The 23,599-nt window shown below is 37.5% G+C and overlaps 4 protein-coding genes across 8 annotated transcripts; 2 read left to right on the plus strand and 2 right to left on the minus strand.

Moving 5' to 3' along the window:
- The first annotated feature begins 1,278 nt into the window (after nt 1–1,278).
- Nucleotides 1,279–1,656, plus strand: LOC116257161 (uncharacterized). Its single transcript, XM_031633772.1, has one exon. It carries the CDS (start codon nt 1,279–1,281, stop codon nt 1,654–1,656), a length of 378 nt encoding a protein of 125 aa, XP_031489632.1.
- Nucleotides 1,657–3,884: 2,228 nt separating this feature from the next.
- On the plus strand, nt 3,885–7,624 carry LOC116257961 (pentatricopeptide repeat-containing protein At3g02650, mitochondrial). Of its 5 annotated transcripts, none has more exons than XR_007573942.1 (4): nt 3,885–4,097; nt 4,239–6,264; nt 6,933–7,117; nt 7,265–7,623. XR_007573942.1 is itself a non-coding variant. In XM_050078906.1 (2 exons), exons 1-2 carry the CDS (start codon nt 3,900–3,902, stop codon nt 6,204–6,206), a joined length of 2,166 nt encoding a protein of 721 aa, XP_049934863.1. In that variant the 5' UTR covers nt 3,885–3,899; the 3' UTR covers nt 6,207–6,546. The 5 variants fall into 5 exon arrangements, 1 of the variants encoding a protein (XP_049934863.1); XR_007573943.1 differs by having other exon boundaries at nt 7,274–7,623; XR_007573944.1 differs by having other exon boundaries at nt 7,370–7,622.
- A 1,317-nt stretch (nt 7,625–8,941) lies between these two features.
- Nucleotides 8,942–10,575, minus strand: LOC116257162 (endo-1,3;1,4-beta-D-glucanase-like). Its single transcript, XM_031633773.2, has 5 exons — nt 10,252–10,575; nt 10,046–10,136; nt 9,876–9,965; nt 9,686–9,786; nt 8,942–9,239 (listed from the first exon to the last, which is right to left on the minus strand). Exons 1-5 carry the CDS (start codon nt 10,486–10,488, stop codon nt 9,099–9,101), a joined length of 660 nt encoding a protein of 219 aa, XP_031489633.1. The 5' UTR covers nt 10,489–10,575; the 3' UTR covers nt 8,942–9,098.
- A 4,201-nt stretch (nt 10,576–14,776) lies between these two features.
- On the minus strand, nt 14,777–20,260 carry LOC116257803 (wall-associated receptor kinase-like 20). Its single transcript, XM_031634790.2, is given in 4 exon segments — nt 14,777–15,319; nt 15,435–15,473; nt 19,177–19,668; nt 19,671–20,260. Coding segments are annotated over 4 exon segments (1,002 nt in total). The 5' UTR covers nt 20,017–20,260; the 3' UTR covers nt 14,777–15,194.
- Between the last annotated feature and the right edge of the window lie 3,339 nt (nt 20,261–23,599).

Raw genomic sequence — 23,599 nt, forward strand, 5'->3', positions numbered from 1 at the left:
TACATCAATTCATTCAGCTTCATTGCAGTCGCCTACATGGCTAAATAAGTAAGGAGCACAATTATATGAATAGACGAATTGTTGGACACCACCAATAACACTACTATATGAATAGACCAAGTAGTTTTTACATCAATTCATTCAGTTTCATTGCTCTATTAATATAGTAGTGTTATTGGTGGTGTCCAACAATTCTTCTATTCATATAGTAGTGCTCCTTACTTAGTTGGCCATGTAGGCAACTCTGAATGAATTGATGTAAACACTACTTGGTCTATTCATATAGTAGTGTTATTGGTGGTGTCCAACAATTCATCTATTCATATAGTAGTGAATGAATTGATGAAAACACTACTTGGCCTATTCATATAGTAGTGTTTTTGGTGGTGTCCAACAATTTGTCTATTCATATAGTAGTGCTCTTTAGTTATTTGCTTACTGTCCTTTAATAACTTTATTATGTACAAGATTTATTTTTAAACGAGTGTTCTTTAGCTAAAAATCTCTAGTGACACCCTTCCCACCACCCACCGTTGTTTGTGTTTGGCGAACACATGTGCCGAACCCCTGCATGCCAAGATGATCCCTTGCCTACCAACAAAACATGTGCACTAATGAACAAGAAAGGGGTCCACCTAATTTTATAGATATGATTTTAAAAGTGAGAAATTTTATTTAAGATAATCTTTTTTCTGCTTTACTAATATTTTTAATAATTGAAATGAACACCTCATGAAAATAGAAAAAAAATGAACAAAATAACAACTTGAACTAAAACATGATTTACATAAAATTAATGTTTATAGACATACTAAGAGGTTCACATTTTGTTTAAGATGTTTTCAAACGCAAATTTAGGGGCTCTAATTTTCCTCACTTACCCAAATAATATGGTATTTACCCATTTCCTTTATATATATATATATATATATATATATATATATATATATATATATATATATATATATATATATATTGAATTAATATATTAAAATACGCTATATCACTGATATACCCACCGATAGCACATTGCATGAGAAAAAACAAACAGATGAGGACCATTGTAGAAGATAAGAATGATCTTCAATTTATATATTGCCCACAGAAGCGAACTATTTTGGCAAGAATCCCAAACAAATAAATTTTGATGAATGTTCCGACCTAGACGGCACCAACTACAGTTCTAAGATGCTTATATTATAAATACTCGATTTAGTACCCAAAGCCTCTACAACACAACCAAAAGGTCAGAACTTCTCAGTCTTTGACACAAAGATCATGGCGGCTTCTTTCAGGGGAACAAAGGCTACCGTGATGGCCATCCTGCCCCTCCTGATGATGTTGAGTTCCAGCAGCTATGTCTCAGATGAAGAAATGCCAGAGACCAACATCGTCTGTTACATGCACGATCTGTTGACCAGCAAAAATGTGACCGTGGTTCCGATGACTGTGGCGGCCAATTCGATGGGGTTCGGCACAATTGTAGCCATTGATGATGCAGTGACGAAATGTCCTAACCGGCGATCTGCCGTCGTGGACATCTACATAGCGTCTGCGTTGGACAGTTCCGACTTCCACCTCGGGTTCTACGACCTCACTGAGGGAAAGCACAAGGGGAGCATACTGGAGATTCAGGGAGCTGACCGCTACTTGTAGCAGAAAAGGGAGGTGTCCGTGGCGCCGGGAATGGGTGAGTTCCGGTATGCTAGAGGCTACGCCGTATTAGAGACGGTTGAGGTCGACCCGTCATTAAATGCTGTTATAAAGTTCAGTGCCACCATCTGCTACCCTGTTGCATATTCCTGAAAGGGTTTCGATCTTGGATGCAAGAACAGGGTTGTTTGCAAGTATCACTATAAACATATCTTTGCAAGTATCACTATAAACATATCTGCTACTGTCCTTTGGATGTAAAATTGGAGTGGGTCAGGTGAAGGTGAATGTAAACTCTAGTATCAATATGCATATTTACTTTTATGTCCAAACATTATATGTTCATGTGCATGAAATAACATATATGTATGAGATAAGAAACTGATAAGATAACAAATAAATATGAGATAATGACAAATGTATAAAATAACACTAAACATAAATGTGAGATAATGTTTATGAGATAATAAAATATTTATAAAATAAAGAGATAACCTATAAGCGAGACAAAAAAAAAACGAGGATGTTATATTACCGTTTAGAGGTATACCTTGGTCATAATGACAGGTATATACAGACTAACAAGTTGTATTGTTATCGAATCTTCAAATCTCTTTTTTACATTTTCTTTTTATTCCTTGTCAACACGCTCTTAAAATTGCATCTATAAGATTGAAACGAAGAAAAAAAAAACGAAAGGCTTGGTTTTTGTGCCGGACCTAAGTGGCATATAACAACGGTGAATTTTCAAAATCAATGGACAACATTGACAATAACTTAATGATTCTGTCTCCATCGGTTCCCGCGCATCTTAATTGATGGACTCCAATCAAATGGTACTTTTTTATTTTCAATTAATTGATAAGTGAGGGCCAGGTTTTGGAATTACTGGTAACTGAACAAGTTGGACGATAAACTGCTCATATGTCTTATCATCAAAATTATTTTTTTAGTTTGAATATAGTTTTGACTCCACCATTCGCTTTGCGAGGTGCTCGTGAAGGGATTGCACAAAACACTCATTTTTTAATTAAAATAACTAACAGCACTTATAACGTACATCGACTTTTGTAACATGACAAAATTGGTATGGAAATATTTATGTTAAATTAGTGTTCGTAAATATATTCTTGTGTTTATATTTTTTAACAAATATTTAAGAAGCTTAACTGTGTACTGTATACTTCAGTTTTCTTATATCTCTTTCTTTTCTTTATATATATATATATATATATATATATATATATATATATATATATATATATATATAGTCTTCCATCCTCGTTCTTTGTCTCAACTTTTTCTTTCGACCCTCCTTGCAATCAATCAAGAGGGTTGTCTGGCTGATCATAAGGTACAAAGCCCCAGAAAAAAACATGGTAGATAATGATTTTTGTTGAATTCATGCCGGTAAATATGTCCATCTGTAATTAATTACTGCAAGTTATACTTCCAATCAAATTAATTCAATGAAAAAGTTTGATTTTTTTTCACCATCAATTTTTTTTGTGCAATTTAAGCCATTTATTTCTTACTTTATATAAAAATAGACCCGATTCTATAATAGTTGATATCACATTTCTCCTTCCTCAATAAAGGATTCTAACATGTTTAGAGTGTCAAATTCAAACAAAATCTGGTAACAGTCTTTCTTGTATGCGGACTAAATGACACACAGCGGTAATCAAATTCAAATTTTACTTAAGCCTAGACATCAGGCTGCGCCAGCTTGATAAGAGTTGGGCTCTCGCCAGGTCACAACTGGAAACCTTAAGCTTCGGTCGGTTTAACCCAGTTAAAACAAAAATTATTTTTAAAATATAAAATTTTAATATATATATTATTAAAATAAAAAATAATATTAAAAAATATCGAGCGGAATTGAACCTCCTCCCCACCAATACTGGTTTTTCTTGGCCCAACGAAGAAGGGGTACCAAACTCGATGCCCACCCTGACTTTACATTGGTTATGGTGATCGAGGCAAACTAACAGAATGTTTAGATCCTCCTTCTAAGCAAGTGGGTCGGTCTCAAGTCATCTATGTCAGTTCACGATCTAATATAATTTATGTTTCTTCATAGTGATTCCACTATTTCTGATGATGCTTGGAAATAAAGAGCACTTTGAGACGTCGAAAATAGCGCGAAGGAGCGGGACTTCAGCCTCCGCTCAGATGATAGGATTAGCTTTCTGCTGGAAGTTGCACTGTAAGTAAGTTAATCAAAGAGGTTGCGAAGGGTGGAGATGAAAGATAATGGGGAGCTGCCATTGTTTCCTTGTGTTCTACTTGTTGACAGAGATGATACAAGTAAGCTATTGACAACTTGGTTATCAGCGGATCCGAGTCACAGACGTATTGACAACTATGCAGTAAACAGCAAACTATTGACAGGAAGACTGAACGAACGTGTCCTCCCTAGCGCAGTCAAGAACAAAGAGCAGGTTGATAAGATAAACGCCAAATCGTCGCTTCTATCGTCGACTTCATGAATCACGAGACGCTTGAATGCCAATCAAAAATGTTCTGAGCCCGTTTCTATAATATGCTGACAGTGTGAGCGTGTATCTGTAATTTTTTTGCAGAAAAACCCTAACCCCTTTGGCAAGAGGAGAGAGAGAGTGGGGGAGAGGGGGACGGGGAGAGAGATGTGGAGGTTGTCGGCGAGGGATCTGTTGCGGAGGGCTTCAATCAGGAGGAAATGGGCTGCAGAGGTAATCACCATCCGACCAACACTCATTTCAACTTCTTTTCCATCGCTTGATCCCTTGAGAGACGCTACCCAGTCTAATCCCTTTGTACCAAGTCATCGGTTTCTCTCTCTAGAAAGCCAACGCATCGAATCAGTTGCATCCGGAGATGCAAGTTCCCCTGTCGGTGGTGATCACAGAGGTCCAAGCTGTCACTCGGAAGAATCACGCTTTACAGATACCGCTGTTAGCAATTCCGTCAATATCGACGATGAGGAAGAAGGGAGAAATGATGGGGGTGGCCGAAAAAGTAGCTTGTTATTTGACGAAGGCGCCAGGGAAAGGTTGCCCGAGGAAAACCCAACTACAGAAACCCTAGGAAACAAGATAGAAGATAATCCTTCTGAGGGAGTCACAGACAACACATTCGAGGAGCCCATAGAGCGCCCATTGGATGACGGGGCAGAGAACCAAATTGAAGGAACTCTAGAAAGTCCACTAGAGGTTAGTGAAGAACAAGTTCAGAGCGTTCTGTCGATTCTCCAGAGCACTTCGGATGGGTCGATTGAATCGTCGCTGGACGGGATAGATGTGGACTTGAGCGAGGAGTTTGTCCTTCGTGTTTTAGGAGAACCCCATATTATGACTCAGAGTCTCGTTGCGTTCTTCAAATGGGCTTCGACGAAAACGGAACTCACGGAAAAGGCTACAGCTATCGAGCTTTTGGTTTGTGCACTTGGTGTAAATCTTAGGAAGAATGACGCGTATTCCTTGTGGGATTTTATCAAAGAATCAATGGAGAAAGATAAGAGCTCAGTGAGTACCAAAGCTCTCAAGGAGTTGATTTCAGTGTTTAGGAGATTAGGAAAAGCTAGGGCTGCACTGGAAGTGTTCAACAAGTTTGATGATTATGGCTATGACCGGGACCCGGACACTTATTACTTTACAATCGACGCATTATGCTGTCGAAAGATGTATGATGATGCATGGTTGCTTTGTGAGGAGATGCTTAATTTAGGAAAGCTTCCAGGTGGTCAGAAAATCGGCGAGCTGATCGTTTATTTCTGCAGGGGAGGCAGAGCAAAGGATGCTCATTTGATTTACTTGGTGGCAAAAGAGAAGAACATACAATTGCAAAAGTCTGTTGTTAGTTTCTTGGTCAGTAGTCTCTGTAGGGATGATAAGACGGTTCATTTAGGCGAGGAGATACTAAATGATTTTGTTGGAGATGCTAGGAAATATGCAATTAAGCCATTCTCATCTGTCAGTCGGGGACTTTGTAGGATTAAAGATCTTGATTCGGCTAAAAGTTTATTGCTTAAGATGGTAGATATGGGTCCTCCACCTGGTAACCCAGTATTCAATTCCGTCATCAATGGGCTTTCTAGAACTGGGAAGCTGGAAGAGGCAATTGCAATGATGAGACTGATGGAGACGAGAGGGTTGAGACCAGATGTTTATACTTACACCGTTATTTTGGGTGGATTTGCAAAGAACGGTCAAATGGACGAAGCCTGCAAGTATTTCTCAGAGGCAAAACAGAGACATTCTAAGCTCACACCTGTTACTTATCATGCTATGATTCGTGGATACGTGAAGCTGGAGAATTATGACAAGGCAGTCGAGCTTTTGAATGAGATGAAGGAGTATGGGGTTTCCCCAACTACTGATGAGTACACAAAGCTGATCCAGTCACTTTGCAAAAAAGCACTGGACTGGAAAACGGCAGAGAAGCTATTGGAGGACATGAAAAAGAATGGACAGCATCTCGATGGGCTGACTAGCAGCCTTGTGGCTGCAGTCAAGGAATTGTTTGAGGAAGAAGTGAATTTTGGAAGTGAAAGCATCGAAGTTCCATCATAACTAAAAGAATTTTCATTTTGCTTGTTTGTTTAGACTTGGAGTTCTTCACATGTATGAGGTAATAATCCCTCCATCCTTCTACCTGGGATAAATGCAATTTTGTGCTGTTTTGCTTGAATATTTAATTTATACTTAGCCCTTCTTTGTGGGGAAAGTCTAATGGCTTTTGGTAGACTGGGGGTTGCAAATAGCCCGTCTATGGAGGCCTTTGTCATCTTTGGTTTTACATACTCCGTTAAGTTCTCGATCTTATATGCATTCCGTTGACCTGTATTTGAACCCTTGCTATCATGGGGGGTTTTGTCATCTTTGGTTTTACGTACTCCAGTTAAGTTCTCGATTCTTCTATGCATTCCGTTTACCTGTATTTGAACCCTCGCTATCCTAATTAGGCTGACAGGCTTGTACTGTTCAGTGGCAACTATTGGATGCTCTTATAGGTTACTCCAAATAGATCAAGCGTAGTCTATACTGATTTTACGTTTTCCTTGATGAGATTTCCTTTTTCCTTTCTGTGGATGGATCTCTTTTGCATAAGGATATTCTAGACTGTTTTCATAGTTTATTACAAATAGGCAAACTATAGTCCATTGTTATACGTCACTAGATTAGAAATGGAACACTGTTGCTTTAGTGGGCCAAATACACTCACATTGTGCATGTAAAATTCATCAAATTATGTGCTTGTGTGGTGTTGTCCCATAAGTCAACTGTATCTGATTGTAGAGACATTGCCTTGGAGAGAAGGCTTCAGATCACTCAAAGCATGTTTTGGAGTAATTCAGGCTGTTTGCGGTTCTTTTCACTGGTCATCCACGAGGAAGTGAAATTGTTCCACTGTTACTGCTGGCAAATGGGATGGAGAGTGTTGCTACTCCGTGATTGGCACCAGGGAGAGAATTTGCACTGACGTGAGTAAAGCTTCTATATGCTTAACTTAGTCTTTATCTTCCTGGTCAGATATTTTGGGAAACCGCTGTCTCATCTCTTTCCCTCACCCACCACTGAGCTCCTCCGGTGACTAATTCTCTCTCTCTCTCTCTCTCTCTCTCTCTTAGCTGTGTCAGCGCAACGTCTAAAAGCTGGACGGACATCTGGTTTTTAACAATGTTCTGAGGAAATAATTTTCACTTGCGTCGGATCTTGTCTTTACCTTCTTGCAGCAATGGATCTATATTGCACACAAATTGGTCATGGTGCATTTTATCAATTCCACATGCGACGCTTGAATCTTTGTAACTTCTACTGGGAGGAGATCTTTTGGTTTTGTTTGTTCTTTGTTTATTGAGATGGAAACAATTCGATCTTCTCATAGCACTATATGTAATTGGATGAGATAGATGTCTCTTATGTGTAATGCTGTGCCGCTGCAAAAAAATGTTCCTTTGTGCGGACATAAATTTTGGTTAGTGTCTCTTCCTTGCAATTAGAGTTTATTCATCATCATGATCTTCGGTTGCTGTGATATTTGGAAGAGACCAACCTCTGAAAAATTTAAGTGGAGACTTTTTGGTGAAGTGGATTTAGTCAATTTCTGAGAGGGGGAACCGTTTGTGCGAATTTACACCATGGAATTGTTTGATTTATGGGGAGAAGAGGTTTCTTTGGGCCATCCTAGAGCAATTTCACTTTGATTTATTAGTTCTTTTTGCAAATTTGGTCAATGTTTGATCAGTTTGGCATTAAGCTCGGCTAACAGAAGAGATCAGCCACCGAATCTTCTAGGAGCCATCATGGATGAGTGACAATGCTAACATTTTCTAGATAGAGAGGTCTAGGCTAGTTTTCGGAGAAGAGCTTCTTTTTCCCAAAGGCATGCTATGTTGCTTCATGTAACAATTTGCATGATGCATGCAATTAATGTTGCCTGTTGCATGCAAAACTTCCCCGATGCGTGCAACTCGTCACTTTAGCATGTAATCGTAGGTCTTTATAAAGGAGACAATGATTTTAGAAAATAAAATATAGCAAATGAATCACACAATACACAACTTAAGTTCCAGGTGAGCACAAGGATTTTTTTTTTATATTGAAAAAATTAAATTTTTTTAGTTTGGCATGACCCGTTGTTTCTCTTTGCCCGACCTGCGGATCATTTGGCCTATCATTTAAAAAAATCATGGCTCTGCCCATGGAACTCAACCCCATTAACTGATTAGTTTTTTTTGTTTGTTATTTAGTCATGTTCCCTTAATGAATTCAGGTTGGCAAATAAGAACAAGGCCGATTTATTCCAGCTTAGACAAAGACCTGTCAGAATGGACTACACTGAAACCCATACGAACAAATGGACTTGAATTAAACCTTTTTAACCCAACGGGCTCACCTGGCAATAGTGACCAATTGTTATTATTTCATGAAACGCTGCCATTCTTTTGGAACATATTCGTGAAACATTTGTGTTCGTTCCAAAAACTATAATGTTCTGGTTGCCAAACCCTCATAATGGACTTGTAATCTCATTAGACACCAGCCCATGAAAAATGCTTCATTTACACATTGAAGCCTCAGTTATTTTTCTACTCTTTTATATAACTGCCCCTTAAAGCTTATGATTTATAATATTAGTGCTCCTTTATCAGAAATTTTTGGCTCCATCATTGATTGGATTGATCATTGAAGTCGATTTACGCTGTCAATGACTTAGTGCTTGTTAAAATTGGTGGTCCAAACCCGGATCCGTCGGCCTCCAAAGTCAGTGAGAAAGATACAAGCCTTTTTTATTAGGCTGCCAACATGCGGAATTTTATAGACAGAAGCATACTTTCAACAGACCACGAAGTTCAAAGAACATGACAGTGTGAATAGTATCACACCCAATCATGCATTTTATTTAATCCAGATGGCTTCTACTCCCATAGCTTGTCTGTTGAGCAGCGTCTTGCACGCCACTCAGTGCACGTAAGTAGTAAACCACTCAATCATGTGAGTGTGCGCTAACTCTGCCTTCTTCATAGCAGCTTCGTCCTCTGCCTTGTATCTCATTGTCCAGCCATGCCCGACGCCTGAGAATATCTTCACGAAACTATTCGTCTGCGAGTGCACAAAATCAACAGTTCAGCGTTCTGTGTTTCTTCCACTTGCTCACGGAGAAGAGAATCAAACAAGGGAAAAGAGCAGTAGTGATATCAAAATCTAATGTCCACGAGGAGAGTGCACCAAGTTCTGCAACATACTAAAATTTAAGTTGGCATAGCGCAAAGATTATGCATATTTTTTTGCCATTAAGACTGGACTGGTATGGTTCTAGAAATTAATGAACCAAAAAAAAAAAAATTTAAGTGTGTTTCATAAAATTACTTCAAGAAACAGGGAGAAAAATAATAATATATAGCAATCCTTCTCCTAATCTTTGTATATGGTTGCATTTAGGAAGAGGCAACTTGACTGGTTATTCAGTTGAAACTCATGGTCGAAACAACTCCTCATCAAAATGAAAAGGAAGTCTTCGGGTACGATTGATGGTAATGAATTGTTACCTCTTTCTTCACAGATAGAACCTCCTCAAACTTTTTGATCAATTCCGGTGGAGATGATTGATCGGTTTCTGCTTCCAGAATTGCAGTAGGAACTTTAGCCTCTGTAAACAAAGGGAAAAAAAAGAAGTGAAACCTGTAGTATCCATTTGAGAACAATCGAAAGAGACTGAAGCATAGGGATGGTGGTTACCCTTGATATCATCTATAGTAACAAGTGAAGGGTGAAACATGACCGCAGCTTGGATTTCTTCAGTCTTGCCTAATTCTGCGACCACCTTTCCTGCAAAGCATTAAAATGATGGGCATAAGCTAGGGCTGTGAACATTTATTTAGAACAATTTGGCCTTAATTTGAGCTTACCACCACGACAAATGCCTCCAACCCTAATAGATGATATTCCTTGACTCTTTAAATATGCAATCAGAGGCTTGGTGTCTTCAAACCCTTTCTCCTGCAAGAAAAGGAGTTGAGGCTTCGAGTAGGACTTTATAATAAATCATGTATAAAAATGAAAAGCCTGCAAAACGAAGTTGCAACTATGGCTGCCTTCTGGCTCTACAACTTACTGGACCATGATTCTCCAAAAAGTCAGGAATAGAACCCTTTTCTGAAGCATAGGAATCTCCATGGAAGTAGTCGGGAACCACCACAAAAAATCCACTTGCAGCAATCTTGTCAGCAAGATTCCTTTTCAGGAACCAACATATTGCAGAAATATTAGTGTACAAGAACGCCAGAAAATTCTTATGAAAAGTAGTAGAAGCTGGTAGCTGAAGAGGAAAGCAACTTTTGTTGGCAGACATATATGATGGATCATAAACTATGTCAAATATAATCTATGGGTTCTCTTTGTGTAACTCCTGTGTTCTCATAAATTAGTTCTTGCAGCCCTAAATCTCCTAGTAAGGTTCTATAGGTGCATAGTTCACGATAAACTGTTGGGACAAAGACATGGTCAAGAACAGGACATATCAATGGGAAGCACAAGCTAAGCCTGACTTCTTCTCTTTCATATCCTTTGTAGAAGGCTTGAATACTAATCTTGTGCCGTAGAATAGTTCAGTATCTGAGTTTTCAATGCCAAAGTCAGACACAGGTCGTTCATGAAATTGGAAAGAAAATTCAGACTACTTGGGTCTAGTTAGATGGTAATCAACCGGGCTGTGGAATCAAGCCTGAGCACAGCTTCGGCCAGCCCTAACCAAACTTCGGGTTCGAGAGAAACCATAATCCAGCCTGATTGTCTCGAAGGGTCTGTACCCTTTTGGAATTCATTCAGATTTGTCTTCCAAAATTCAAGTTTGAAGCCAAGTTAGGAATCGAATCCAGTAAATTGTGGAACATCTGACCCGGTTCCAAACTGTTCACGTCCCTACTTCCAAGTGTTCACATATTTGCAATTAGATGGTAACATCCAATGCTAAAGGCAACCTCCACAAATTTACAAGAAGGAAATCCGAAGCTCGAGTGGTCGGAAGATCAAATCTAAACCTAAAGTCACCGGGAAACTATTGGCCGTTTATCTTGTTGTTGGGACCATCTGCCCTAAAATATATACTTTTGGGGTTCTCGTGCATAATTTTATTGGAGTACTAATTAAGTTTGTGATGGAGCAGACCATTAAAAAAAAAGTCAAATTCGGATTTTAATCGGATTTTGAATATAAAAAGATGCAATTGGATTTCGATTTGAATGTCGGATTCGGAAAGGAACCGGATTTTGTTCTAAAAGTCGGATGCAGATTCGGACTCGAAACCAGATTTTGATTTAAAGGTCAGATTTAGATTGGAATCAGATATGCTTTTTAAAAGTCGGATTTCGGATATTATATAGATTTTTTTCGTTCGAATTTGAATCCGAAAATATAAATATCGAAAAAATTAGATATAATAAAAAGTATATCCAATCCGAATCTGATTCATTGACATCCCTATCCGCCCCGATCTGGATGCACTGGAATTTGATTGAATTGGTTCTTCTGCTATTGTTGGCTGGGCTGGGTAGTTATGCACCCAATTAAAAGCTAACTGTGCTCTGTATCTATAGAACCGGTTGATTTGGCCCCGACGAGAAACAACCCGACAAGGGCCTCCATGACATGATAATAAAAAAATAACATTTTTCATTAAAACAACATCAAGCAAAGCATGTTTTATATCAAAATAGTCTTTATAAACATATCAAGATGTTTATGTTTTTGTTTAAGATAGTTTTTTAACAAAAAATCAATATCTCTGGTTTCTACCAATCTCTCTCTCGCTCCCCAACAGGGGCTGAGGTAAGGGGGCCTAGGCCATGGCCCCACCCCATCCAATGAAATTTTTTTGTTTTACATTGAAAACAATAATATTTTTTAATTAAGTAATGTATTTTTTGTATTAAAATTCAGTTTGGTCCTACCCGGATCCAGAGGTCGGACTGCCGGCCTGCCCATGAAGAAAATCTTGGCTCCGCCCCTGCTCCCCAACATCCTTTATTTGGTCTCTTATATCAGATATATGATTTCCTTGGTGCCGTCGTTCTTTCTCGTCCTGGTTCTGATTCTCTAATTCAAGATATCCCTTTTGATTAGATTCTACTTTTGGTTTTGGATTGAATCTTTCTTTTTATTAGATTCCACCTTTGGATCTATATAAAAATCGCTTGATATATATATGTAATATAATATTATATATATATATATATATATATATTATATATAGAAATGGAAAAACTCAACCTTTGTCCAAATGACTTGTGAGTCATTTGTTTTTTAGTTTTTTCTATCACTACCAGGAACGGAGGCAGGTATAAGCACTGTGTGGGCAATTGCTCAACAAGAAATTTCTATTTTTAGATTGATATTTCAGGATAATTTTCTTCATTTACATGTGGGTGCCCCTTAAAAGTTTTAAAGTTTTATAACTAATGCCCCTTACCAGAATTTTCTGGCCCACACTCTGTTCCCTACATGAGTATGGCTGCTAAAGATTGACTTATTGCTCCTTGAGTAGTTGAACAGAATACACCAAGAGATGTGTTTAAGCTCAGTTGCGGATCAGATTACATATTTGTTGTTCTCGACTTATGTTGCATCATAAGATAGTAATTCTATTGCTGTATGTTATATACCAAAAGCACCATGTGGATACTTATGGTCTAACAAACAATAAGGATAAGCAATCATGTTGGGCGTCTGTTCTAGGCAGATCCTTCTAGATTATGAAAGCCGATCGCTCAAACCCCACGAATCAAATTCATGGCTCTCTGGACTTGTGAATCTTCATAAAGGAGATCGGTTTGGGCTATCTAATGCATCCGATGATCTCTGTCGAACCTTTTAAATCAAGTCAAACAGTGGGAACAATTAGAGTAGCTTTTCCTCCTAAATTGAACCATACATCATTAGGAAGTTTTAACAAGTTCTGTTGCATTATTCTTGAACTCGTATTAGGATGTCATGAATTCGATATCTGATCGAAGTTCTTTTGAAAAAATAGGTCATGAAAAAAGATTTAATATCTAATTAAAGGATCAGATCGGATTTGAATTTAGATTCAAATATACATAAATATCTTGAGATCGGAGTTGGATTGAATTTATTTTTAATCTACATATAATTTTCTTAGTATATTCGACTCAAAATTTAGATTTGGATTCGGATTCGAATATGATTTTTATTTGTTCGTATTTAAACCCAAATTCGAATCGTATCATCTCCCATTGTCCGCTGGAAAGAGGATCGCTTCCATCGCCTCTCGAACGACACCCTCCGACGAGCCTCACTCGGGTCGCCTAGCTGGTTCACACATGCTGGGGCGATGCCCGGGCCTCCTCTGAACGAAGGCCTTGCGCGCCACTGCCCTAGGAGAGAGAAGAGCCGCACTTCCCTTTCCTTCTTTCTTTCTTGGTCATGGCAACCCACTTGACAGTGCAGATGTCAAAGGATCTGATCGAATCGGAAATACGCTCAACCGTATGCGTTATTTCAGTGGAGACTCAAGAGTATGGCCCTTCTCTGGTGGAAGGCTGTGATGAGCCTACCACATGATAGCAATCATGCGTCTCAAAGGTTGTTGGCTGCTTAGATTCAAAGGGGGAGGAGCTCCCTTCGCTGTTGGTAGTAGAAGGGGATGGTTGGCCATGGATCCTCCTCCCCAACTGAACTGAAGGTCAAACCATCCCAATGGAATGCCGTAGGATGATGCTTTATGGGAACACTCCACAAAAGTAAATGGTAACATCTCGAAATCAAATTTGTCTTATGTAGCATGTGGATGGAGAAAATTGCTTCTCGCGTCTCTTTGCTGAGCAGGAAGAGTTTATGATTCGTTTAAGCAAAGTGGGTCTTAACAGGTGGAGGGGAGGACACAAATGGATCAGGGCGATGGGCTGTGGCAGCTAGTGAAAGAGAGGCGAAAAGCATCTGGCCGCTGCAAGGAAGATGGGAAACCAAAGAACCATGCCAAAAGAGGATTCAAGCAAGAAATCTGTGTCTAAGCCAGAGGAGATACCCCATAATCCGTTTATAAAAAGCCTCAAGGAGAAAAGGAGGGTTCAGGGGGCGGCAAAGCAATCATGTGGTAGGAAAAAGCAACACAAGATGTCGGGGTCGAGGAAGCAGAGGTGCAAGGGGAAGTCAAGTGCTTACAGATGTTACTATTTCAGTCTCTTTGCCTAGATGGAGGTTGGAGGGAAACCAAAATGCTAGCATAGAGCTGTTTCGCCTAGTGACATTTGTGCTTGATGATTCTCAAGGACTGCGCAAATTTGATGAATCAATGGTTATCTTACTATGCTGGAATTTTTGAGTATGAGACACTATACGAGTCTGGAAGAGCTACCTAATAGCATTTGTAAGTTGAGCTTTCTTCAGACCCTCAACTTAGGACATTGCAGCATTCTCTTTGCCTTACCATAAAAACTAGACGAGACACCTGAATGCATGAAGGGTTCATCATTGTAACACAATGTAATCCGGCTTAAATTTAGTTGACCAGAAGACATGATCGAATTCTACAAATTTAGTTGACTTTGTCCAGGGTTTAAGTGTAGCAAGGGCATCAAAGTCTCCAAGTGCGCATGTGTTTACAGACGATCAAAGGCATATGATAGGAAAAAAATGCAACAATTTCTATACAAAAAGTACCACAGAAGTACACAAAATCAAGAGTGCAATTTGACTTTAAGAGAAGAAACGTCACCCTGATGCTGGAGATGATCCCTTGACAATATCAAAATTATCTGTGGTATTCCAAGAGGGAGCACAGGCAAACTATACTAAAAGAAGTTCGGAGTAAAACATGCTGCTAAAGGAAAAAAGTTGAACACAGAGAGAGAGATCCCACTCTAAGCCTGCAAAATTAGGAATGACCCTTCACTGACATATATGTTCTGATAGCTTTGATGCACCAAAATGCTTAGCTTATTGCTGTAATGATGTAAAATCGAATGGCACTCTACAGCTTCAACAAACCTCTGCTGTGTGAAATTCGTCTGATCTTTACAAATGTTTGACCACTAGCAGTATCTAGAAAAGCCTATTTACGTTGCTCTGAACTCCACATGCCACTGGTCTATTTGGTTTTACTTTCTTGAAATACCATACAACCACTCCTATTATCACTCCACTAGCTGAAACAGAAGCTACAGTTCCTGCTTAAAATATAGAATAGTCAGCATAACCAGGAAAAAAAATGAAAGAACCAAAATATTGCAGGAAATAAACATTTACAGAAGGTAGAGCCGTAGAGAACCATAGATACCTTACCTGCAATGATTCCCACTCTAGGATTAGAGAGAGTATAATCTGCACAAACAAGAGCTTGCATCATTTGGAATTCTTTCTACTTCAAGAAAAAAAGAATTTTATGCATCAGAATGATGTCTTTCATCTGGTAATGAATTTGATTGGCATCTGACATGAAATGTAAAAATTGGCTTGCTATTCAGGTAATTTAATGGATTACTCCAAAAATTGGAGGTCATCCAAGAAACGGAACACCAAGGTATTTGTATTGCCTGTGGAACATTTGCATAAATCAACGACCCAATAGCATCTACGGAAAACAATTATGAGACAACTAAGAAGTTAGCCAAACAAAATTCTAGCATGAGCAGATCTCGAATGTGTATATCTATTTAAAATAGTTTGATCCGGTATGATATTACCCTTATGACCAGAATATTTGTTGCTCTGAGGCCTAGTTACATATAAGCCAAAAAAGGTATCAAAATTTTTTTTTAAAAAAAAAGATTATGCAAATAAACTCCTGCTCAGAAATCTATGAGATAATTGCAAGCAAAAGCTCCACGCTCACGCAACTATCTATGGTGATCGAGTTGGAGCAGGTGTAGAGTGTGATACCAAGGTACATCTCTGACATTCTAAGATATGCATGTAAAAGAGCTTGCTAAAAATTGATAATCTCTTATCTTACCTTATAGCGAGTTTACTTAATAAATGGTCTCATTTGATAATAAAATCACGTTTTCCCCCCTTGAACTAATCTCTAAGAGTATTGACAAAAGAAGGATGATAGGAAGAGCTAGGAAAAGAACAAACAACTTTGTGGGAACTGCAACTTGCTTTTCTTTCTGTTTGAACAAAACCATGGATGGTTTCAAAGAGAACGGAGGTGCCTTATTGTTCTGCTTTATGTTTTTTTAGTAGACAAGCAAACAATGGCTAAAGGTTGGCCACGAAAGACTTAAACCCAAGACCACCTTAATCTAACACAAGGTAGCAATTGAATAGCCAAAAGCCATGCATTTGTCACAAAAATCTGAGTATACTTGCAGAATATACATGTGAGAGAGTAGTACTAGAATTATGAAAGCAATGTTAGTCAAGTTTTTGTATAATGTGCTAGTGCAAAGGGAAAGCCTCGACAAGAAATGACAACTTGCAGCAACCCCAGACCTATCCAGGTTAATTCCTCCGCATGCAAAAAACATGAGGGTAAAATAAGTGACAAGCATTCAATAATAAAAAAAAAAAAAAAAAAAAAAAAAAAAAAAAAAAAAAACCACCGACAGCTCACACCTCTAGAACATTATGCATAACGTCTAAGATTTTAGCAAGGAAGACTATTGCAATTTGCTCAGTCTTCAGTTCTGCCAGTATAGTAATCACTTCATAAGGACGTAGTTGCAGGACAAGATACCACAGTAGATTCTAAGTCCATGCAAGGCAACTTACAGATGATGAAAGAATACTTTTAAAAATTTTCCGTCGCACATATATATGAGATTTGGCCTCTAGGAAAGATGTGCAATACTTAAGCAAACAGTAATGGAATAAGATGTTGATACAAGAAATACGCTTCAGCACATTACGCTGCATGCTATGAACAGTTGTAGCTTCTTCAAGCTACCTTGTCAACCATCAGCAGATGGCAACCAAGTAGATGATCCACTAAACAAGAAGTGAGAATAAAATGGTACGTTCACCAGTGTACAGGAAAGTCAAAATAAAAAAGTGAAGCTGAAAAATGTCAGGTTCAAATAACTGATCAAGACAATGTATGGAACACAGTGTCCATCAAACAAAGGATATAAAGGAAAAACAAATAAGGACAGGTGACAAAACAAGCAAGTAGCTCAAGAGTTCACATAGCTTGCTGATATTTTGTTCTTCATGACAGTGGGGAAAAAGAGCCTTGAAATTCAATGCTATGACATGCCAAAGGTAAAAGAGGCAAGAAACATGTTCATAAGATATGATTGAAATTCTTTATCAACTATTAGCAGAATGATTCTTAAATTTTATGAAGGTATCATACACTTAGCAGTCACCTGACTGCAGCACAAAGCTTCATGGGTATTGGGTTAATAGGACAGAAATGCAAGAACTTCTAGAAATGAGAATTTTGTAAAGTTGTTTAAATAGATGATTCATCACCCTGTTTAAAAGAAAACGTAAAACTAAATACATCAATGATAGAATTCCGGAATTGACGTAAAATGTGACTGGACAACAGAAAATGAAGTTATTTGATTTATCATGAAGCAATACTAAAATTTAAAATTTCTGAGATTCAACAATTTTCTTTCACTGATGCTATACAGAAGATATGGACCCAGAATTTTTCTGTGAAAGAAATGCAGGACTGTTCTCTCGAACTGCAAGGACAATCAATATACAATTAAAACCCCTATAACTCACCAGCTAAAAAGCAGGAAGGATGGCTCAATCTTTAAGACTTTAATGACCACAGAAATCAGGTTCGTATTAAATATAGATTGACAGGTGCCGGATGCAATAGGCTCTTGGTGTAAGATAGCAACCACCCTACAGCAGCAGGGTCTACTATGAGAAAGCTACGATGTATTATAAAAATGTCTTATGAACAGTGGTGCTAGCCCGCTTTTTCAAATGATAAAGTTTCAGTACTTCATAACGCAACCATAAGCCGAAAACCATTGAAGATTAGGTTGGCATTAAATATCCCTCTTCCAATCGTGGATTTTTTACACTCTTCATCGTACTAGGGAAAATCACATTCAATAATTCCAAAAGCATCATATCTTTTTGGAATGACAGCCAACAGGTCTACATATCTTTAAGAATTTGGCCACCAGTAGAAATGAGAAATGAACATGTTGAAACCATAAAAGCATCAGGTTTATAGTCACAAGAAACACGTCTTTTTGAAAAACAATGCGAAAAAACGCGATAAATAAAATTATCATTAAAAACGAAAAAATGCAAAAAAAAAAACATGTTTTTTCTCATTTTTTTCCTTTTTTTTAAAAAATTTTTTCATGTGTTTTTTTAATCCCGTACGTTTTTTTTTATTTTATAATTTTTTTTGTTGCAGATATATTTATTTTTTATATTTGTGTTACTAATTTCTCACTTATTTTATTTTTTCTTATAATTTTTTTAAAATTTTAAAAATTATCATATTTTTTTCTCTTTTTTTTTTAAACTTGTTGTATTATACCTAAGAAAAACCTCACATTTAAACTGGAAAAAGTTGTTTGTAACTAGGCTAAAGAGTTGATTATACCATTTGAGTGTATTCAGCAGCTATACTTGCAAAAATAAGCAAAATCCTCATTTTTGAAGTTATCAAAGGGTAAGAAATTTAAAGATAAAAAAGTCTACAGGCACGATATCCATAAGTATTTACGAGACTTGCGTTAGGCCAAATGAAAGGGAAAGTATGACAATCGAATTATTATTCCCAACAGATGGCACGTGGATGACACCCTGAGAGGCAAGGATTTCGACCTCGATATGCATATAATCAAGCTTGGCATTCATCAAAAAAATAAAACAAGGAACACCAAAAAGAAAAACAATGAACAAAATTTAATCAACCGAGGCAGTCGAAATCATCCAGTATTATGTCAGACTAAGTACAGATTGCAAGCTTGGGGCCACAAGCACTAAGAAGAAGAAAAGCTACAGCCTCGCGAAGAAATAAAACTTATATTAGGAGTCTCTGAATCAAGAAGAAAGAAAGAAGAAACAATTTGTAAAAATAAAGTTTCTGATTGTATACCATTGCAATATGTGCTGCTATTTCTTCCATCGCAGAGGCACAAGAACTGCCTGGACTGAACATCAAAACCGCAGACACCATTGCCTTTTGCCGGCTCCTGACACTGGAAGCAGTGGGTAGTCACAGGTATGTCATAATCAACCCGAATTCCGTAATCAGCAACCTGATTATAGGGAGGGGCAGCTCCAACAAATCTCCAATAAATACTGGTATATGAAGCGCACTCGGCCAGCATTAAACGCAGAGACTCGGACGCTGTGGGGTAGTAGGAACAGCAATGGCTCTGCTCAAGAACAGAGGGACATCCCGGCAAATTGCGACAGAGATAGCTGGAGCTGTCACACGCAGAGTCGCAGAGGTCCGGATTCCGCTCACAGAAACTCGGCCGAGGTCGAGCTATAACAGCATCACTGCAGTTGAAGAAGAGGAAGTTGTTCAACGGGGAGAGCGAGAAAGGGGTGCTGGAGTCGAGACTAAAGGGCCTGCTCGGGGGAAGCTATTGCTGTTCAAGCAAGTCCACATAAATGGGTTGGAGATCACAATGTGGGGATCGGAGTAGCTGATGTTCGTCACCGTATATGTGCCAGAAGGTGTTCGCAATTCGAGTTTTGCGTTGTTGGTGCACACAAGAATGTTTCTGAAGTAAGGATTGCCACAGCCATCGTCTATACCAAAAGGATAGTTAATGGGCAGATCGCCACACTCTTTTCTGCACAGAGTGGATTGAGAAACGCCATTCTGTATCAAACAATGAACGAATATGAGAATGATAGGAAGACAAACTGTTGAAAAGGGGCGCTTAACAGAAGCTGGCTTATTAGGAAGGAAGATGAAAGACATTTGGGATGGAGAGGCCGATACAGAAGGAGGATGGTGGGTGGGTGGTTTTGGGGAGAGGTCACAGGGCTGCCAAAAGCAGTTAGGCGTTCAAGGGAGGAAGAAGAAGAAAGAGGAAGGGGCATGTTTTCTGAATTTCTTTCTCTTTCTTTTGCTTTATCTTTTGCTTTTACATCAAAAGGAAGGAAAAGAAAGATGGAGCGGAAGAGAGAATCACAGGGTTCACAGCTCATGCAAGGGGATGGGATTGTGGAAGCTGTGATTTTGGGCTTTTAGTTTTAGTTTGGTGGCACAAGAGATGCCTTCAGACCAGAGCAAGGAATATAATTCTATAACGAGATCGCGCCCAGCTTTAAAGCTTACGAGGAATTTTCAACAAGGGTCCTGCCTACTTTTCTATAATTTAATCAACGGATCTAATTTTTCAACCGGACTACTTCTACATAGCGCAGCAAGTTATACGTTAAGGTTCTTAGTAAGGGACAATGTGTTATAGATTAAGTTTATCAAAATGTTTTCCCGATTCCCTTTAACAAATATCTGATTACATAAGTGACATCTAATCGGATTTAGATTTAGATCAGATTTAGTTTAAAATAAATATATTTATATCCAATACTCTTAAATTTTGAAAATTGTCCAGATTCGGTTTAAAATTCAAATTTGGATTTAGATATGAATGCAAAAAACGAATTCGAATCAGATTTAGAATGTAAAGCTGGACTTTAGATTTAAATTTAGATATGACTTTTCTTTTTTCATATTGAAATATGAATATGTGAATATACAAAGGCAGATATAGTTTAAGATATAGTTTAAAAGTATATTTAATTTGAATACGATCCATTGATATCTCTAACTGCATACCATAAAAAAACACTCTCTATAGTGGAGCACCTTGGTTAAAGCATATTACTTTAACAAACATGAGAATTTTATGCATTTTATTATGTCTCTTCCAGTTGTTTCTGTAGACTATTTCTTTTATAAAAACATTATTGTTGTTGCTATTATTTCATTCAACTGGATCACTATTTTACCTAAAGTTTTAGAACACAGGAGCTGTTATTTATCGAGGACAACACACATTCACGTTCATTTTTTCATGCATGATGTATCACATAAACCATCGGCTATAGTCAGTGTTAAATAGGATCAAATTAGGTCTGGGCAACGGGCCGGGCCGCCGCCGGGCTAGCCCAGCCCGGCCCGGCCCGATTGGGCCCGGGAATTTCCCAGTCCGGGCCCGATAGGTCGGCCCGACCCGGCCCGTTTACATTAAAAATATACATTTTTTAATTTTTTTGTTTTAAAAATATATATTTAGTATTATTAAATATATTTTATATTTTAAAATTTTATTTTGTAATTAAAAAAATTAATTTTTAAATTCAAATGGGCCGGGCCCAAGCCGAGACCCGGGCTCACCGTTACGGATTTGTTGCTACTTTTAAAAAACTTTATTTTTAGTCTTCATACATTTTTTTAGTTAGAATAACGTTTTTTAATATTTTTTTACTCATTAGCAACTAGTTCGCAATCAATGAATCGGCCAGTATCAGTTGATACCTATTGTATCGGATAACCACCCATCAAGGATCAATTATGATATTTTGAAAAAGCAAAATATTATATGTTTTCTTAAATAATTTTAATTATTTCTTCATCATTTTTTTAAATGAAAAATAAGAAATAAACTGATGTTTACCCACTATGAATATGCCATGTTGCAAAAGAGAAAGAACCACATCAATTTGGACGGTAAGAAAAGTAGCATTGAGGGCCAATGTTTAATGATGAACTCACACTGCTAAATTTATCTGTATTAATTTAAATACTTATAAAAGAAAAAAACGAAAGTAATACGAAGCAACCCTGCCGGACGACTGACCTTGATCCTTTTTATCATAAAAAAATAACCATACAAACAAGAATAAAAAATAAAAGGTGAAATGACTCAATTTGTTCAGAAGCCAAGCTTTAACGAGTCGAGCTTTAACCAGTCGAGCTCGAGTCGTTGTTTACACCTATGCCCAGGACTGTCGCTCTTGATGTGCCCATTTTCTACTAAATTTTAAGCACATATTCAGTTTTTCTGCCAACCGCTAAAATGAAAATTACACGGCTCATTTTTCTTGCCATGTAGGTGACAGAAAATAATCATCTATTTTTTCTTTCATTTTTTAAACTTTTTTTTTTCTTTTTTTTCCCCTTACTAAAACTATGCTATTTTGGCAGCCAAACAAATGTAAAATCAATATTTTGAAAAGCCTGATTTACCAAAATTAGGAATTGTTAATGGGTCAGTTTCAACTTGGATTTTTTTTTTCAAAATATCTATTTTTTTAGATGTTTTGCATATTTTAATTCAAATTTGGATTCAACTGCAAATGAAGACAAATCTATGCCAGTCCGAATTTGCAAATCTTAATAAAAAAACAAAATCCCGATTTTCTGACTGGCAGACGAATCTGAATGATTCAACTTTTAAATAGATTTCCAACCTTATTGTGATATGCTAAAATACAACTTCCAAAATGTACACTTATTTGGTATATGATATTTGTTTAAAACTATGTCCAATCTGAATCCGATTAATTTATTTACTTAACTTTGGAATCTGAATCCAAATATGATTGATGGAAGGCGTAACATTTCCCCTAAGCGGGCAGCTGAAAACAGAAACTGGCTTGTAAATTTATGTCTGTCATCATTTGGACTGAGATCAATTATATCATCTTTTTCAGTCCCACAAAGAGTGGATAGGTTGGATTGGAATGGAAAGAAGGTCATTAATACGAAGAGAAAAGACATATACAACAAGATAAGGGAGGCCAGTGATGGAGATGAAGTTTTCAAATTTATATGGAATAACGACTCTTGTCGAAGAGCCAAATGGCCTATATATTTGACATATATAGGTAAACTTTAAGGTCTCGTTTCGATGAAAAATGCATGGTAAAATGTATTTTTCTTGTGCATCTAATGGTACCTTCATGCAGGAGAGACTAGAAAAGTTAGGTTTCATCCTAAACAGCAGATGCTATTGTTGTGGTGGGAAGGAGATTGAATCTGCTACTCATTTTGTTGTTAGATGTCATATGACAGAAGCTGTATGCAGACTTTTAGCTTCCAAATTTAATGTCAAGCTAAGAAGGTGGAGTTTAGTTAGAGCATAGTGACAAGGTTTTTTTTGGGTATAATATGGCGAGCTTGAAAAAAATATGGTAAATTTTTTAAAATTTTAAAAACTAAAAGTGAGGGAAAAATAAAATAACTGAGAAACTAATATCACAAACATCAAAAGATAAGTAGATTTGCAACAAATAAAAAATAAAAAATTAAAAAAAGTTGTTTGGCATTAAAATAATAAAAAAACGTAAAAAAATGCAAAAAAAAACTAAAAGCGTGCTTTTATCGTTTTTAACATTAAAAAAAAACATATTTTTTTAAGTTTTAAATGCAATTTAATTTATCACATTTTTTTTTTCGAAAAAAACACATTTTTGTGACTATGAATTAGAGACATGATTCTGTGGTGGTGAGCATGCAAGTTTAAAAGAAAATGGCTTCTAAGGAGTTGGAA

The sequence above is a fragment of the Nymphaea colorata genome, chromosome 7, assembly GCF_008831285.2.
Source record: "Nymphaea colorata isolate Beijing-Zhang1983 chromosome 7, ASM883128v2, whole genome shotgun sequence".
Taxonomy (NCBI): domain Eukaryota; kingdom Viridiplantae; phylum Streptophyta; class Magnoliopsida; order Nymphaeales; family Nymphaeaceae; genus Nymphaea; species Nymphaea colorata.